The following is a 17,193-nucleotide window of genomic DNA, read 5'->3' as shown; positions in this document are numbered from 1 at the left end:
ATTCTCTTTAAAATTGGTTTTGCTTTATTCCATTACAGGCAGGGCAGTGAGGGGTGGCGGGGGTTAAATACATTCTCAATCTGGGACAGGAAGGAAAGGGTAGGAAACCAGGTAAACATGGACAAGACATCATTGAATTATTTATCTGTCAACACAGACCAATTTCTAAATCAGTTATCAATTTAGTTCAATTCTGCCAATAATCTGTCATATAGATCGTTCTCACTAAATATATTCATTTTTCTTCTCCATACATTTGTACTTTTTCTATATAATGTCAATATTGATATAGATTTGTAATATACCTGTTATCGTAATACAGTCATTTTCTACGTTATTTTATTTATATTTAATATTTTTTATTTATCTTTTACAAAGACAGGAAACAAGACATCTGCATATAAATAAGGACAAAGAAGACACTGCTGTACATGTCATGGTGAAAAGGGAATGTGGCATCTTTCTATGGTGGTGCTGATATTGCCTACACTGGGCCGTGACCCACTGCAGCAAAGCTATTTCACACTGGTTGTTCAACACTGTGCTGGCACAGTAGAGACTGCTGTGAGAGCATGGATTTGGGTGGTGTCAAACTGTAATCTGGCCACAGAGTGAGGCCTGTTGAGTGACACCACAGCAAAGCCAATTCTAAGAGTACAGCTTCTATAGGTCACCACAGTGACCCCTTCATAATGGATGTATTGTATCATAGGTCACTGTAATGACCCCACTTCCTATTATAGAATCTGTCTTTCTGCCATCACCATGGCAGCTAGTGGAGGCTGCTGAGTGGTGAAAGGCTCATAATAATGGCTGGAACAGAGCGAATGGAATCAAACACATAGAAACCATGTTTTTGATACCATTCCGATAATTCCGCTCCAGCTATTACCAAGAGCTCGTCCTCCCCAATTAAGGTGGCACCAACCTCCTGTGATGTTGACACCCAGTACTTTTTCACTTGGACAGAGTTATTTTCCCACAGAGATATTCCCTTATTTTGAGAGTCGGCTGAAATTCACCAGCCTTTCCCAGCAACTGAAAGCCGAACTCATAGAACGCAAACCAAACTGTTACAAGAGTAATAATAAGGATAATAATAACATCAATAATAGTAAGAAACAACAGTAATAAATAATGTAGTATGTCTGATCCAACAAATACAACTGATATGAAATATGTTTGTAAAATGTAGTGAAAGTGGGCACTACAACCCGTACAGTTCAACCTCAATATGCTTGAGATGAACCAGTTTAAAGGGAACCAAAGACATAGAAGTCATTGACATAATTGTGTACCTCAGCAAGACCCCTTTAAGAGGAACAATCTCCTACAGTGCATCTCATGTTTTTTTTAAATAGCATAATTGGCTTGGTACAAACACTTAGAGAGAGACATGTTTTGGGAGATATGCGCCATGGCAGTGGTGTTGGGATAGCTTCCTCATCTTCTCCAGGGCGTTTTAACACAGTTTGAACAGGAATAGACTGATTGGCTATTAAAAGGGAGCGATACCAAAATGTATCTTCTCCCTCTCGGAGTTAAACTTGAAACCTGTATCTTTGTTTTGTCAAAGTGTACATTTTACAGTATTTCACAAACATAAACAATATCACATCTTATAAATACATTTGGCAATACATTTTTGGGCAAAAAGGGGGCAAATTGTGCATTTTGATGTGTGTGAGATGGTCCGTATGTTAGTAAGAGTTACTGACTGACGAGTGAGTTCTGTTAAACAAAATGGATACTACGTTCCTCATGCTATAAAAGACAACCAAAGACCAAAATCACATTCTTAACATTTGTCACAATCACTGTTTTAAGACACATCAATTCTCTATGATCGACACTCCTTCTCTTCCACACTGTCATTCCCTGATAGACCTGAGAAACAAAACGTCTCCTCTCTCTCCTCTCTATTGTTCAGCATCTGTCTCCGTTTTTTTTAACTTTCCTGATATTAAAGAGGAATAAGCTTTAGGAGCTGATGAAGGAGGAGGGTAAGTTAATTGTGATTATGTGCCAATAAAAACCCCACCTAGTGTCTAACTCCTCCCTATCCCTGTTCAGTTGTCTCCCATTTGATAAAGTCACGTCACTGCAGGGCTGTATGCTACCATGTGTTGATGTGAGATAGTGTGTGTTGGAATGACAGTCAGTGGTAAGGCTATTCACCCCAAAGCAGAACAGGCCCCTGGCATGCAGACAGAAATTAAAATGTTTATTACAATAGCAGTGAAAATGCTTTACACAGCTTTTGACACCTGAAAATGGAACAAGAGTTTTTCATCTCAGTCTTATTCATTATGGTCTGCCATGTCATGTCTTTGTAAGGTACTGTAACAGCATAGCAGATTGCATTCCATCGCATGCATGTTCAGTGATACTTTAACATCAGATAGATGCAGCAACGGAATAAGGAAAGAGGAGAGAGAAAGAGTCACGGAGGGACTGAGTGGGCCACTATACCATAGACGCCAGTGTGTTTTCTTCAGGGTAGGGACAGGGAGTGGAGGTTCGTAGTGAGTGCGTGGGAAGGGGTGCTCCGTCGGCGGGAGAGAGGTCATTGAGCTCACCAGAGGAAGAGAGAGGGAATGAGGGTGAGAGGGAGATGCCAGAGGAAGGGTCAGCAGATCCAGCAAAGGTACGCGGGGGCTTGGGGACCAGGTTAGGCTCCATTGTGGCCCGAGCCAGAAGCTGTGTATCGTCCCCCCTCGGTCCTTCCACTGGCCCCTCTCCCTGACCATACGACCCCCGACCGGACTCAGACTCCCCGTCAGACAACTCCAGAGGTGGTGAGCCACTGCCATCCAGCCTAAAGAGAGAGTCCAGGTACTGTGCAAACTCCAGCACTGCCTGGCTAGGGTTGCCGTTGGACAGCTGGGCTGGAGGAGTGGAGGAGGAGGGATGTGACTCTCCTGTCTCTGTTTCCCATCCTTCTACCTCTACTCCCTCCTCCTCCTCCTCCTCATGGCTGATCCGTGGGCTGAGGGGAGCATTAGGGGTGCTGCCTGGGCTGTAAATGCCAGGCATTTGATGGCAAGGGACGACACAAGGCTCTTTTTGTGTGAAAGGCTGACCTACGACACTCTGGGCCAGTGGTGCTGGGGAGTGGTGGCCACTATAGTGCGGGGTGGAAGGGGAGAGCCGCATGGGGTAGTCTGGGGTGGAGCCAGATCCCAGAGGAGTGAAGTAAGGTCCTGCCTCTCCCAGCTCGTGCTCTGGGGTGGCCTGGTAGAGGCAGTCGGCAGCCAGCAGCTCGGTGCGGGAGCTGAGAGAGGGGTTCTCCTCAGGGATAGGTGCATTCAGTTGGAAGGGGAGGCACCCCAGCATGGGCGAGCCCCTGAGTGCAGCTGAGGAGCGTCGGGAGTCCAGGCTGTAGAGGGACTCGGCGTCTGACAGGCTCTCCATCACGGCCAGGGGGGCGTGGCGGTCCCTCAGCTCCACGGTAAGGCGCTCCCTGGCCCCCCGCAGAACCACTGGCACTGGGGGAGGGGGGCACTCCGCAAAGCCATCCAGTGATATCTCAGAGCGAGCACAGGAACTGAGAGGAGGAAAGGAGGGAAAGAGGATGAGAGCAAAGGAAAGAGGGAGATTAGAGGGGAGGGAGGGAATACATTGGAGACAGAATACGGTAGGAATAATATAAGATGGATGTGAGTAAAGAAAGGGAGGTATTAGAGAGTAGAGATGATAGAGATGATAGAGTGATAGAGGAGAGGGGTTGGAGCACAGAGGGGTAGGAGAGAGGGATAAATGGTTACGGTCACACTTCACAATCACTAACAGGTCACTAGACTGCTTCTGTTCTACAGGGGCTAAACCAGACGGGGACGAGGGGACTGTGTACTACAATACGTTGCCACTGATCTGGAGTCAGACCAATGACTGTGGGTCAGAGAGCAAGGACCGTGCATGGGAGAAAGTTAGTGGCAGAGTTAATGCTGTCATGCTTTACTTCTATCTGAACACATAGAAGAACAAACCTTGAAGGACTAGGTACATTCTTGCAGACTCTTGCACATAACATACATTCCTTCATTGCCCAAGATAAAGGAAACACCAACATAAAGTGTCTTAATAGGTTGTAGGGCCACCATGAATCAGAACGGCTTCAATGCACCTTGGTATAGATTCTACACGTGACTGAGACTCTATTGGAGGGATGCAACATAATCATTTTCATGCTCATCCACCATTCAGTGGATAGGGGTATTGTCATCCTATGGGGCAGAGCCATGATAGCTAAAATAAGGTAAAAAATAACAGCCTGCCCAGCATTTTTAGACATAACCCTAAGCATGATGGGATTTTAATTGCTTAACTAACTCAGGAACCACACGTGTGGAAGCACCTGCATTCAGTATACTTTGTATCCTTCATTTACTCAAATGTTTCCATTATTTGGGCAGTTACCTGTACACATGCATGAGATTTTTGATTATAGTCAGTCAGTCATACATGTTCCCAGTCTCTGCCCAGACCCTCCCAAAGCTCCACCCATATCCCAGTGGACTAACCGAACGCTGCTGTTCCTGCGGTGTTGGGTGGTTGGGGTGGGTTGTTGGGAGGCAGGAGGCGGGACGGCTGCCATGAAGATGGTCTCTGGGTTCAGGTCCACCTCGGTTGGGCTCACCATTACCTTAGCAGCCGACAGCAGGGCTGTCTTCCCTTTGTTATAGTTCTCCAGCACCTGTCAATAACACGGTAGGAGGAGCAGTCAATTTACTGCTACCAGCATTGTTGACATTATTGACTGATTTGGAGGCTCTGGAAGGACTGAAGAAGGAGGGAGAGCAGTAACAGTGAACTAAGGTGATCAGTAAGGAGCATTTAAGTGCTGTAGAACTGGAATTGCCTGTATATGTCATTGACATCAACAAGAACAATGGATTGACAGGTAGGCTAGTACAGGAAAAAGTGAATGTTAAGATTATTGAAAACAAGGCATTAGAGACGAGTCAAAACTGTGTCAAGTGAAGGGAAAGATGAAGGTCAGAAACACTAAGTCCATCCACCCTCATTTGTTTAAGCATGATACTTGAATACTGAACAAACCTGGATAGCACAGGCAAACACCAAACCCGAGTAGATACCAAAGTCATGCACTATACCCCTGGATACAAATCTGAGACTTTCACGTTGCTGCAGAAGTATTCCATAATATGTAGGCCTACGCAGATGTATGTGTGGTGTGTACACCCTAAGTAGGTTACTCATCTAAACTAATGAAAAAGAAAAGAGAGCAGAGAGAGCACAGACAACAGTTACTACACACTCATGGTAATCACATCACCACACAGAGAGCACAGACAACAGTTACTACACATTCATGGTAATCACATCACCACACAGAGAGAGCACAGACAACAGTTACTACACACTCATGGTAATCACATCACCACACAGAGAGAGCACAGACAACAGTTACTACACATTCATGGTAATCACATCACCACACAGAGAGCACAGACAACAGTTACTACACATTCATGGTAATCACATCACCACACAGAGAGAGCACAGACAACAGTTACTACACACTCATGGTAATCACATCACCACACAGAGAGCACAGACAACAGTTACTACACACTCATGGTAATCACATCACCACACAGAGAGCACAGACAACAGTTACTACACACTCATGGTAATCACATCACCACACAGAGAGCACAGACAACAGTTACTACACACTCATGGTAATCACATCACCACACAGAGAGCACAGACAACAGTTACTACACACTCATGGTAATCACAACACCACACAGAGAGAGCACAGACAACAGTTACTACACACTCATGGTAATCACATCACCACACAGAGAGCACAGACAACAGTTACTACACACTCATGGTAATCACAACACCACACAAAGAGCACAGACAACAGTTACTACACACTCATGGTAATCACATCACCACACAGAGAGCACAGACAACAGTTACTACACACTCATGGTAATCACAACACCACACAAAGAGCACAGACAACAGTTACTACACACTCATGGTAATCACAACACCACACAGAGAGCACAGACAACAGTTACTACACACTCATGGTAATCACAACACCACACAGGTAAATATATGATTTGTCTTTAATGAGTTAAAACACAAAATGAAAAAAAGCATGATTCAAGAACAACATATCATTAATAAATATGAAAACATGTGGATCACAAGCCATGCATTTTTTAAAACACATTGTGACATGGAATACAACATTACAACATGAACATGACAAATGGCTATAATGAAACATGAAAATAAATGATAATGGGAGTTAACATTGAACAAACATGGATGGTATTGGTATGAAAGCTGTGTGTAACAGGAAGAGATGGACAGAGAGGAAGGTGAGTAAAAACAGTCAGCTAATGATGGGTGTCAATCAGCACAGAAAAAACTAAATGAAGTACAGTACTTTTCTGGACATAATTATAGCACATACTGAGAACCAGGCGAAAGACCAATAAGGCAGCAAGCAGCATGACCTTAATATTTCCATAGCAACAACAACAACAGAAAAATGCACATCACCAACACCCCAGCAGCACCATAGGGGACACAATCAGAAACAAAGCCACCAAGATCAAATACTGTAAAACACATCAACCAGTAGGTGCATCTCCAACAGTGCTCAGAGTGCTCTCCCACAGCGCAGAACAGTACCAGCAAAGTACTGTTCTGCCTCCATGACCAGTGCTTGACTTGGACTGAAATAGGTGCTGGGACTCATTTTGAGTGCTGGTATTGTTCACATTTAGGTGCTTGAGCTAGGAAAAGGAGCTCAAGCAGTAGAAAATGTGAGGTGCAGGTATTCAGCTCTGGTGAGCTCCTGCCCAAGTCAAGCACTGACCATGACTAATAGACAAGCACGTCCTCCCTCTTTGTAACGAGCCCATTGAGATACATTATTAGGTCAATTTATCTTTTGTCTAATTATATCAATGAATTGAGCATAAACCAGGGCTAGCTCAGTGCTCCATCATCTCACTAATATAAAGTGAACTGGTCTGAATGGTCGGAGGTTATTTCAGGCTGGTCAATCTGTACAAGTAGTCATCACTGTCAGGTAACAGGCTACTCTAATTTAAAACCAGCCATTAGAATCTATTTGATGTGACCACACGGTCTACAGGAGCCTGGTGGCCAGTCTGTTTGTGCCATCATGCCAACTGTGGGGGAATCAGAGGACTCAGAGACACTTAGCACATCCTCCTTACTCAGGACACCTTGAGCTGCCAATTAGGAACAGTAGGAGGCCACAAGGAATAATAAGGAGGGGGTTAGTGTTGGAGAAATTGGGGTAACCATGGAAACCTCACTGCATCTAGAGAAAAGTGTGCATTAGTTAGTAAGTAGGTTGTGTGGTGGTTTCTCAATCTGAACAATTTGAAGCTAAAGCAAAGAGCAAGACAGGGTTTGTAAGACTGAAGAGGCAGAGGAGGACTGTGAGCTGGAAAGGAGAGGTAGAGGCTATAACGTTAAACCAGAGGATTTGGGATAGGTTGTGTGGGGGTGGTAGATTGTGTATTTGAAGAGTCTATTTGGAGAGATGAAGGGGTATTGGATAGTAGAGGTTCAGAGGGGCTTGGTGGAAGGGTACTGCAGGGTACACCTGTAAGAGAAGTATATGGGGTCTGTCTGTCATGATTGTGGGGGAAAGGGTAGGCCTGTTTGGGGTGGTACTTGATGCTTGAGGGAGAGAGAGTGGGTGTGACACAGAGGTGTAGAGAACAAGTCAGTTTCCTGAGTAGAGGGGCCATTCGATAATAGGGAGACGGCGGGTTGGTCAACGTGGGAGACGGCGGGTTGGTCAACGTGGGAGACGGCGGGTTGGTCAACGTGGGAGACGGCGGGTTGGTCAACGTGGGAGACGGCGGGTTGGTCAACGTGGGAGACGGCGGGTTGGTCAACGTGGGAGACGGCGGGTTGGTCAACGTGGGAGACGGCGGGTTGGTCAACATGGGAGACGGCGGGTTGGTCAACGTGGGAGATAAAAGTTTGGTCTATTTGCGGGGAGGTATTTGATGGTTCAGTGGGGGGAAGACTACCTCTATAAGAGGAGGGGTAAAGTGTGTTTGGGGAACAGATGGGGTATCTAAGAGGGGTAGATGGCAGCTCTATTTTGGCAGTAGAGGGACAATCTGAAAGAGAACAGGGAGAGGAAATGTATTTGTGGGTATCAGAAGAGCTATCTGAAAGAGGAGAGGTAGAGAGTGAGTCTTTGTGGGGGTTAGAGGAGGTATCTGAAAGAGGAGAGGGAGAGAGTGAGTCTTTGTGGGGGTTAGAGGGGGTATCTGAAAGAGGAGAGGGAGAGGGTGAGTCTTTGTGGGGGTTAGAGGAGGTATCTGAAAGAGGAGAGGGAGAGAGTGAGTCTTTGTGGGGGTTAGAGGAGGTATCTGAAAGAGGAGAGGGAGAGAGTGAGTCTTTGTGGGGGTTAGAGGAGGTATCTGAAAGAGGAGAGGTAAAGAGTGAGTCTTTGTGGGGGTTAGAGGAGGTATCTGAAAGAGGAGAGGGAGAGAGTGAGTATTTGTGGGCATTAGAGGAGGTATCTGAAAGCAGAGGTGTAGAGGGCAGCTCTGTTTCAGAGGTTATGACCACAACAGTGCTGGCTGGTTGGCCCTCATCCTCCATCTCCATTGGCTCTGCACCTGCCTGCTCAGAACTGAGACCAAATGGTTCCAGTACCTGCAGAGACATCATAAGTATCAACACAGACATACAAACACACCACTGCAGTTTCAAATCACACAACACCATGCTTACACCAATACCCAACACACAGCAGACACACTCCAACACCAATGCAGTTTCAATCACACAACACCATGCTTACACCAATACCCAACACACAGCAGACACACTCCAACACCACTGCAGTTTCAAATCACACAACACCATGCTTACACCAATACCCAACACACAGCAGACACACTCCAACACCACTGCAGTTTCAAATCACACAACACCATGCTTACACCAATACCCAACACACAGCAGACACACTCCAACACCAATGCAGTTCCATTAGAGTAACCTCAGTATTGACTAAGCATGTAGTGCCTGTGGAGCAGACCAGACATAACATCCAGCACACCGTCAGTGAACAGCACCCTTCTCCAGCTACCGCACAAGAAAACACGAGGTTAGTTCTAACTATTCATTGAAAACATACAATTGTTAGGAAAGCTCTTACAGACAGAAACCCACAAACACATTCATACATCGAACATTCATCCAGTGTCGTCACCTGCCAACTCAGTGTATGAATGATGTTTGATTCATTGATATTTCCCTCAGTGCATTTCACCAGCGCTCCGATACCTTATTCTGTCACCTTCCCCAACAGAGCATCTGACCAGCACCCCTACACCTTCATTGTATCTACAGGAAACCTCCACTCATCCCATCCAACACACAAAGGAAACCCAGACAGACATGGACAGTGTATCTATTATATTCACAGACCTTGTTGAGTCCCTCCATCACCATGTGAGGCATGTGCTCGTTTAGCATGGCAGGGGAGATGATGACCTCGTTGAAAGACTTGTTATCCCCCCAGAGAGCTGAGTAGGTGGGCTCCTCCTGTCCACAGCTACACACAGAGGGGCATGCTAAATGATATACGCAGCAAAATGATGTATGCATGCACATTTATACCAAAAGTAATGTCTGAGTAAAGCCAGCCTTTTCCCTAGTACAGTTTCTATCCAATTAGCATTAAACATGTCACACTAGATGTGTACTAAACTGATTGGTAGTATACACTGTCCTCACCCACCTGGACTAAAGGAATGCATTTGTGAGGATGCTGTTCAACTAAAATACCGCTAAGCTCACCACAAAGCTCTCAGCATTGGGACTGAACTCCTCCCTATGCAACTGGGTCCTGGACTACCTGACGGGCCGCCCCCAGGTGGTGAAGGTAGGCAACATCACCTCCTTCAAACTGATCCTCAACACGGGAGCCCCACAAGGGTGCGTCCTCAGTCCCCTACTGTACTCCTTGTATACCCACGACTGGGTGGCCTCACACAGTCCCAACTCCATCATCAAGTTCACTGACGACACAACAGTAGTAGGCCTTATTAACAACCATGACGAGACGGCTTACAGAGAGGAAGTAGGCATTCTGATGGTGTTTTGCCAGGTAAACAACCTCTCACTCAATGTCAGCAAAACAAAGGATCTGATTGTGGACTTCAGGAGGAACCAAGCTGGGCACACTCCCATCCTTATCAACAGGGCCGCCCTGGAGACAGTCAAAAACAAAGTTCCTCGGCGTAAGCATCTCCAAGGAGCTGAAATGGTCAAACCACACGGACACCGTGGTGAAAAAGCTTTGGCGCTTAAGATGGTGGAAAGGATAATTGATCTAGATCAAGAATCAGCCACCAATCTGTACACAAAATTCATCCACCTAAAACTTGAAAGCCTTTTACAGGACACTACTCATCCCCTTCACTCAAAACAGATAGATATGGGGACTCTTTTATACAACAGCCATTAGGCTGTATAATAGATAGTCTGTTGGTCCCTCCAGTGTACAGCATATTGTACTTTCACTTTAAATGTGTAGCTATAACACTCTGAATTAATTATTTTTTTGTGGTTTCTGTGTTATGTTATATGTAAAGTCTTTCTTTTTCAATTAAAAAAAATAATGTTTTATCCCCTTTTTCTCCCCAATTTCGTGGTATCCAATTGTCCTTCGTCGGGAGAGACGAAGGTCGAAAGCCATGCGTCCTCCGAAACACAACCCAACCAAGCCGCACTGCTTATTAACACAGCGCGCATCCAACCCGGAAGCCAGCCACACCAATGTGTCGGAAGAAACACCGTGCACCTGGTGACCTTGGTTAGCGTGCACTGTACCCGGCCCGCCACAGGAGTCGCTGGTGCGCGATGAGACAAGGATATCCCTACCGGCCAAACCCTCCCTAACCCGGACGACGCTAGGCCAATTGTGCGACGGACCTCCCGGTCGCGGCCGGCTGCAAAAGAGCCTGGGCGCGAACCCAGAGTCTCTGGTGGCACAGCAGTGCTCTAGACCACTGTGGCACCCGGGAGGCCCTATGTAAAGTATTTTTAAGCACATGGGCAAACAAATCTCCCCCTCGTGGGGGATGGCACGACAGTGACTCTTCAACCTCAGGATTCTGAAGAAATTTGGCCTGTCCCCGAGGGCCCTCACAGTGTCCAACAGGAGCACCATCGAGAGCATACTGTTGGGTTGTATCAACACTGCCGCTGACTGCAAGGCTCTACAGAGGGTGGTATGCTCGGCCAAACGCACCATCGGGTGCATACTGGCTGCCCTCCAGGACACCTCCAACACAAAGTGTTACAGGAAGGCCAAGAAGGTCATCATGGACCTCAGCCACCCGAGCCACGGCCTGTTCTCCCCGATTTCAACACTCAATATAGGAGCATCATGGCAAAAACTGACAGACTGGCCAAGAGCTTCTACCTCCAGACCATCCGGCTGCTGAATAGCCACCACGAGGCAGCTACCTGCTCCCCCTGTCCCTCTCCTGCCCCCCGGACTTCATTTGACCTCCCCCTCAACGGACATTTATCCGCCCACCCCTACCTCCCCCTCAACCCACAATGGACATTTCTCCTTGTTACTCACTCGTCACTCTATGGAGAAGTATCCTTGTTTACACACTTAACTACCTTTAACTGCTGCAGATGTATAGAATTTAAAACAAGCTGTAAATATGTGTCAATATACAGTACATGCCGTCCTGGGATCTTTTTCTATTCTATTTTGACTTTTTATTACTACTATATAAAGAGGATTCCACAGTACCCTGAAACGACATCTGTGACCCTGTGCATGTGACTAATAAACTTTCTTGTGCCATCATTGTAATGCCAGGGCTCTTACCATGTCTCTGAGGGGTGGTTGTGGACCACGTGGATGACCTTGCCCGGGGGGTAGAGGGGGGTGGAGGCTGACAGGGCGATGCTGAGATCACTGGGATGCAGCCAGAGACGGGTGCTGGGGGGCACGGGGGCTGTCTGGGGCTGGGGGCCGTCGTCCACAGGCAGCTCGGACTTAGGAATGCACTTAGTTCCCCCTGCAATGATCCTCCACTGGCAGGGAGATATCAGCAGTTACAACCTATACTGATAGCAGTTACAGCACAGTGTTGATGCTTCCTTTCTGTAGAATATACAGAGCTTGACCCCCCCCCCCCACACACACTTTGCTATCTAATTGGAAATACAGTTAAAGTCGGAAGTTCACATACACCTTAGCGGCTAGCCAAATACATTTAAACTCAGTTTGACAATTCCTGACATTGAATCCTAGTAAAGATTCCCTGTCTTAGGTCAGTTAGGATCACCACTATTTTAAGAATGTGAAATGTCAGAATAATAGTAGAGAGAAGGATTTGTTTCAGCTTTTAATTTTCATCACATTGCCAGGGGGTCAGAAGTTTACATACACTCAATTAGTATTTGGTAGCATTGCCTTGAAATTGTTTAACTTGGGTCAAGCGTTTCAGGTAGCCTTCCACAGGCTTCCCACAATAAGTTGGGTGAATTTTGGCCCATTCCTCTTGACAGAGCTGGTGTAATTGAGTCAGGTTTGTAGGCCTCCTTGCTTGCACACGCTTTTTCAGTTCTGCCCACACATTTTCTATAGGATTGAGGTCATGGTTTGTGATGGCCATACCTTGACTTTGTTGTCCTTAAGCCATTTTGCCACAACGTTGGAAGTATGCTTGGGGTCATTGTCCATTTGGAAGACCCATTTGCGACCAAGCTTTAACTTCCTGACTGATATCTTGAGATGTTACTTCAATATATCCACATAATTTTCCTCTCTCATGATGCCATCTATTTTGGGAAGTGCACCAGTCCCTCCTGCAGCAAATCACCCCTACAACATGATGCTGCCTACCCCGTGCTTCACTGTTGGGATGGTGTTCTTCGGCTTGCAAGCCTCCCCCTTTTTCCTCAAAACATAATGATGGTCATTATGGCCAAACAGTTCTATTTTTGTTTCATCAGACCAGAGGACATTTATCCAAAAAGTCCGATCTTTGTCCCCTTGTGCAGTTGCAAACCGTAGTCTTGCTTTTTTATGGTGGTTTTGGAGCAGTGGCTTCTTCCTTGCTGAGCGGCCTTTCAGGTTACGTCGATATAGGATTTGTTTTACTGTGGATATAGATACTTTTGTACCTGTTTCCTCCAGCATCTTCACAAGGTCCTTTGCTGTTGTTCTGGGATTGATTTGTACTTTTCGCACCACAGTACGTTCATCTCTAGGAGACAGAACGTGTCTCCTTCCTGAGCAGTATAACGACTGTGTGGTCCCATGGTGTTTATACTTGTGTACTATTGTTTGTACAGATGAACGTGGTACCTTCAGCCGTTTGGAAATTGCTCCCAAGGATGAACCAGACTTGTGGAGGTCTACAATTTTGTTTCAGAGGTCTTGGCTCATTTATTTTGATTTTCCCATGATGTCAAGCAAAGAGGCACTGAGTTTGAAGGTAGGCCTTGAAATACATCCACATGTAAACCTCCAATTGACTCAAATGATGTCAATTAGCCTATCAGAAGCTTCTAAAGCCATGACATCATTTTCTGGAATTTTCCAAGCTGTTTAAAGGCACAGTCAACTTAGTGTATGTAAACTCTGACCCACTGGAATTGTGATACATTAAATTATAAGTGAAATAATCTGTCTGTAAACAATTGTTGGAAAAATTACTTGTGTCATGCACAAAGTAGATGTCCTAACCGACTTGCCAAAACTATAGTTTGTTAACAAGAAACATGTGGAGTGGTTGATGACCAAGTTAATGACTCCAACCTAAGTTTTATTTATTTTGTTGAACCTTTATTTAACCAGGAAGGGCTCATTGAGATTTAAAATCTCTTTTTCAAGAGCGTCCTGGCCAAGATGGGCAGCACCAAGTCATTACAAAAATTACAGACAAACAACATGAAAAACTACAAGTAATTAGGTAAAAACCATAGAATTCACAAGAGTATAACAAAATCAAAAACAGCAAATTAAAAAAGTTGACAGGTCAGGGAATCAGTCTCAAGATCATTCATCAGTGATTTAAAAATACTCATCGGGACAAATTCTTCCAGTTTAAAATATTTTGTTAGACGTTCCAAGACGATGGCACAGAGTACATAAAAGCCCTTTTACCAAATTCAGTTCGGACATTTGGAACAGTTAGCAGGAAAAAGTCCAGCGAACGAATAGAGTACCCACCACATTTATGAACAATAAAAATGCCCAAATAAAAAGGTAGTAAACCCAAAAAGGCTTTGTAAATTAAAGTATACCAGTGACTGAGCCTACGAGTGACTAGAGAAGGCCAGCCAACCCTGGTATACAAAGTGCAGTGGTGCGTAAGGGTTTTGCAGTTTAAAATAAATATATGTGTATGTAAACCTGCGACTTCAACTGTACATGCGCTACCTTGGGCTTGTCGCTCTTCTGTAAGACTTCCAGCAGGTGGCGCCGAAACCCCTCCAACTGAGAGAGACCGATCCTATGAGACAAACAGGAGAGAAATGAGTACAGCTGTACACCATGACAGATATGATACTTGAAATAGGTGGGGTTTCTACATATATGACATACCTTGGGACAAGGTCCTTTCCCAAAACGACAGAAGTGACAAACTCTTTGGAGTACTCCATGGCATCCTCACTAGAAACAAAATGACGAGGAGAGTCAAATCAAATCTAATTTTATTGGTCACATAGACATATTTAGCAGATGTTACTGCGGGTGTAGCAAAATGCTTGTCAGAGACACAAAAAGTGAAAGAGGATGTGAAAAAAGGAAGAGCGGGTCAGAGTGTGATGTGTACCCTTCTCTTTCCCTCCATCACCACAAACTGTTGCTGCTGAATTTCCAACCAGATGTTTTCCACACACAAAAATCATGAGTCTGATCTCATTCCAACTGGATAAATAATTCAACATCTCTCCACAGCAAGCGTCGATGTGTAGAGGAATCAAGGCCAGCGATGAGTTGCCCTTCGATAAAAAGCATCCAAGATATTGACATCGGTGTTACAAACGGGATTGGGATCTAATCAATATCAATAGATAAGATCAGAGACAAATAGACTTGATCACGAGACACGACTGACAAATATGAAGAAGATCTCAGCACAGAAAACACTGGTGTATACAGAGATGGTGCTTCTGAGTTCCCTGCTTTATGCTATAACCTAGAAACTGGATGACTTGACAAAAGGCCTCTACCTCATCTGATCAGCAGAGATAATCTAGAACCAGTTCTAACCACAAATGACCTTCTCAGAACAGCACTGGACAGGCAGAGCACTGGAACATGTCGGTATGTTCACACAACCTCTTTCACCATGATTTACATCGCAAATCCAGTATGAGGGGACTGGCAGCTTTATAGAGATTATTCAGCTTTGCCACAAGGCAAAAAGAAACAAGCCCCATAATAGAGCCTAATATCTACCGAAAGAAACAAGCCCCATACTAGAGGCTAATATCTACTGAAAGAAACAAGCCCCATACTAGAGGCTAATATCTACTGAAAGAAACAAGCCCCATAATAGAGGCTAATATCTACTGAAAGAAACAAGCCCCATAATAGAGGCTAATATCTACTGAAAGAAACAAGCCCCATAATAGAGCTTAATATCTACTGAAAGAAACTAGCCCCATAATAGAGGCTAATATCTACTGAAAGAAACTAGCCCCATAATAGAGCCTAATATCTACTGAAAGAAACAAGCCCCATAATAGAGGCTAATATCTACTGAAAGAAACAAGCCCCATAATAGAGGCTAATATCTACTGAAAGAAACAAGCCCCATAATAGAGGCTAATATCTACTGAAAGAAACAAGCCCCATAATAGAGGCTAATATCTACTGAAAGAAACAAGCCCCATAATAGAGGCTAATATCTACTGAAAGAAACAAGCCCCATAATAGAGCCTAATATCTACTGAAAGAAACAAGCCCCATAAAAGAGCCTAATATCTACTGAAAGAAACAAGCCCCATACTAGAGGCTAATATCTACTGAAAGAAACAAGCCCCATAATAGAGCCTAATATCTACTGAAAGAAACAAGCCCCATAAAAGAGCCTAATATCTACTGAAAGAAACTAGCCCCATAATAGAGCCTTATATCTACTGAAAGAAACGAGCCCCATAATAGAGGCTAACATCTACTGAAAGACACACATGGACATGTTACACAGTGATCTTATGATGGTTGAAGGTGAGACGTTTTAGTGTGCGTGTTTAGTGTACTATCAGTAATTTAGTTCCCAATGCAATTCCAGCCTATACAAGCAATGGGATATGGATGTCTGATGCAAAGTTCTTGATCCGAGTAGGTCTTTGTGCTTTCTGTCCTGTTGCAATAGCTATAAGTGGCTACAAGCAATGGGCCGAGCAAATACATCTACCATATAGTTTGATGACATGATGAAGGCCATAGTTACCTCAGAAGGCCACCTGGTGGAGAGTAGGAGTAGCACTGCAGTGTGGGGTACTGGGGGCGGAGCAGGAAGGACAGGATGGCTGCAGTACCGGCACCAAGGGAGTGTCCCACTATCACCAGCCCATAGTGCATGGTTCCCTTACCCTGAGAAAAACATTAGGTTTAGACTTGTACACACGCACACACACACACTCTTCTAATGCTGTTCCCATGAAAGTGTAAGTTACGTAAACATGTATTACATTTCAACCAATATACACAAATCCTTTCTACACAGATTAGAATTATACTCTTATACACATACACCTAACCCCCCCCCCACACACTTGAACAAAATCTTATATTTATTTTAATGCTCTGTTCCCATGAAAGTGTTAGTTAGACAAACGTATTACATTTCAACTAATATACACAAATCCTTTCTACCACACTCCACACTGAGACATATCCACATATTCATCACTCATGTACCAAATCTCTTCCAAAGGCTTGTGACAAGATCATTTCCTGCTCCAGTTTCTTCTTAATGTACTCTGCTGAGTAAACCATCCCCTGAGAGAAGAAGAGAGGAAGGGAGGAGAGAGGGAGAGGCAGACTGTTACATTCCATTCATCTTTGCTTCACTTCAGCCTCTATTAAATAATTTTAATCTACTAATTTTACATCTATAAATCATTCCACTTTTGAGAAGT

At 44.8% G+C, this 17,193-nt stretch overlaps 1 protein-coding gene across 5 annotated transcripts in view; it reads right to left on the bottom strand.

Moving 5' to 3' along the window:
- Nucleotide 1: 1 nt before the first annotated feature.
- LOC110506667 (diacylglycerol lipase-alpha) overlaps nt 2–17,193 on the bottom strand; it is a 42,764-nt gene continuing 25,572 nt past the window's right edge. For 2 of the 5 annotated variants that reach the window (XM_021586457.2, XM_021586458.2), the window contains 8 exons: nt 16,973–17,053; nt 16,503–16,645; nt 14,645–14,713; nt 14,480–14,552; nt 11,915–12,123; nt 9,490–9,616; nt 4,524–4,696; nt 2–3,547 (listed from right to left, as the gene is read on the bottom strand). In XM_021586457.2, coding sequence (XP_021442132.2) covers nt 2,467–3,547; nt 4,524–4,696; nt 9,490–9,616; nt 11,915–12,123; nt 14,480–14,552; nt 14,645–14,713; nt 16,503–16,645; nt 16,973–17,053 — 1,956 coding nt within the window. In that variant the 3' untranslated portion in view covers nt 2–2,466. Of the gene's footprint in view, nt 3,548–4,523; nt 4,697–6,095; nt 8,710–9,489; nt 9,617–11,914; nt 12,124–14,479; nt 14,553–14,644; nt 14,714–16,502; nt 16,646–16,972; nt 17,054–17,193 lie in introns of those variants that run through there. The other 3 variants (XM_036963355.1, XM_036963356.1, XM_036963354.1) reach the window with 3 other exon arrangements.

This window comes from Oncorhynchus mykiss, chromosome 26 (assembly GCF_013265735.2).
Source record: "Oncorhynchus mykiss isolate Arlee chromosome 26, USDA_OmykA_1.1, whole genome shotgun sequence".
Lineage (NCBI taxonomy): Eukaryota > Metazoa > Chordata > Actinopteri > Salmoniformes > Salmonidae > Oncorhynchus > Oncorhynchus mykiss.
Note: the sequence above shows the minus strand (reverse complement) of the source record. Positions and strands in the feature narration are given on the sequence as shown.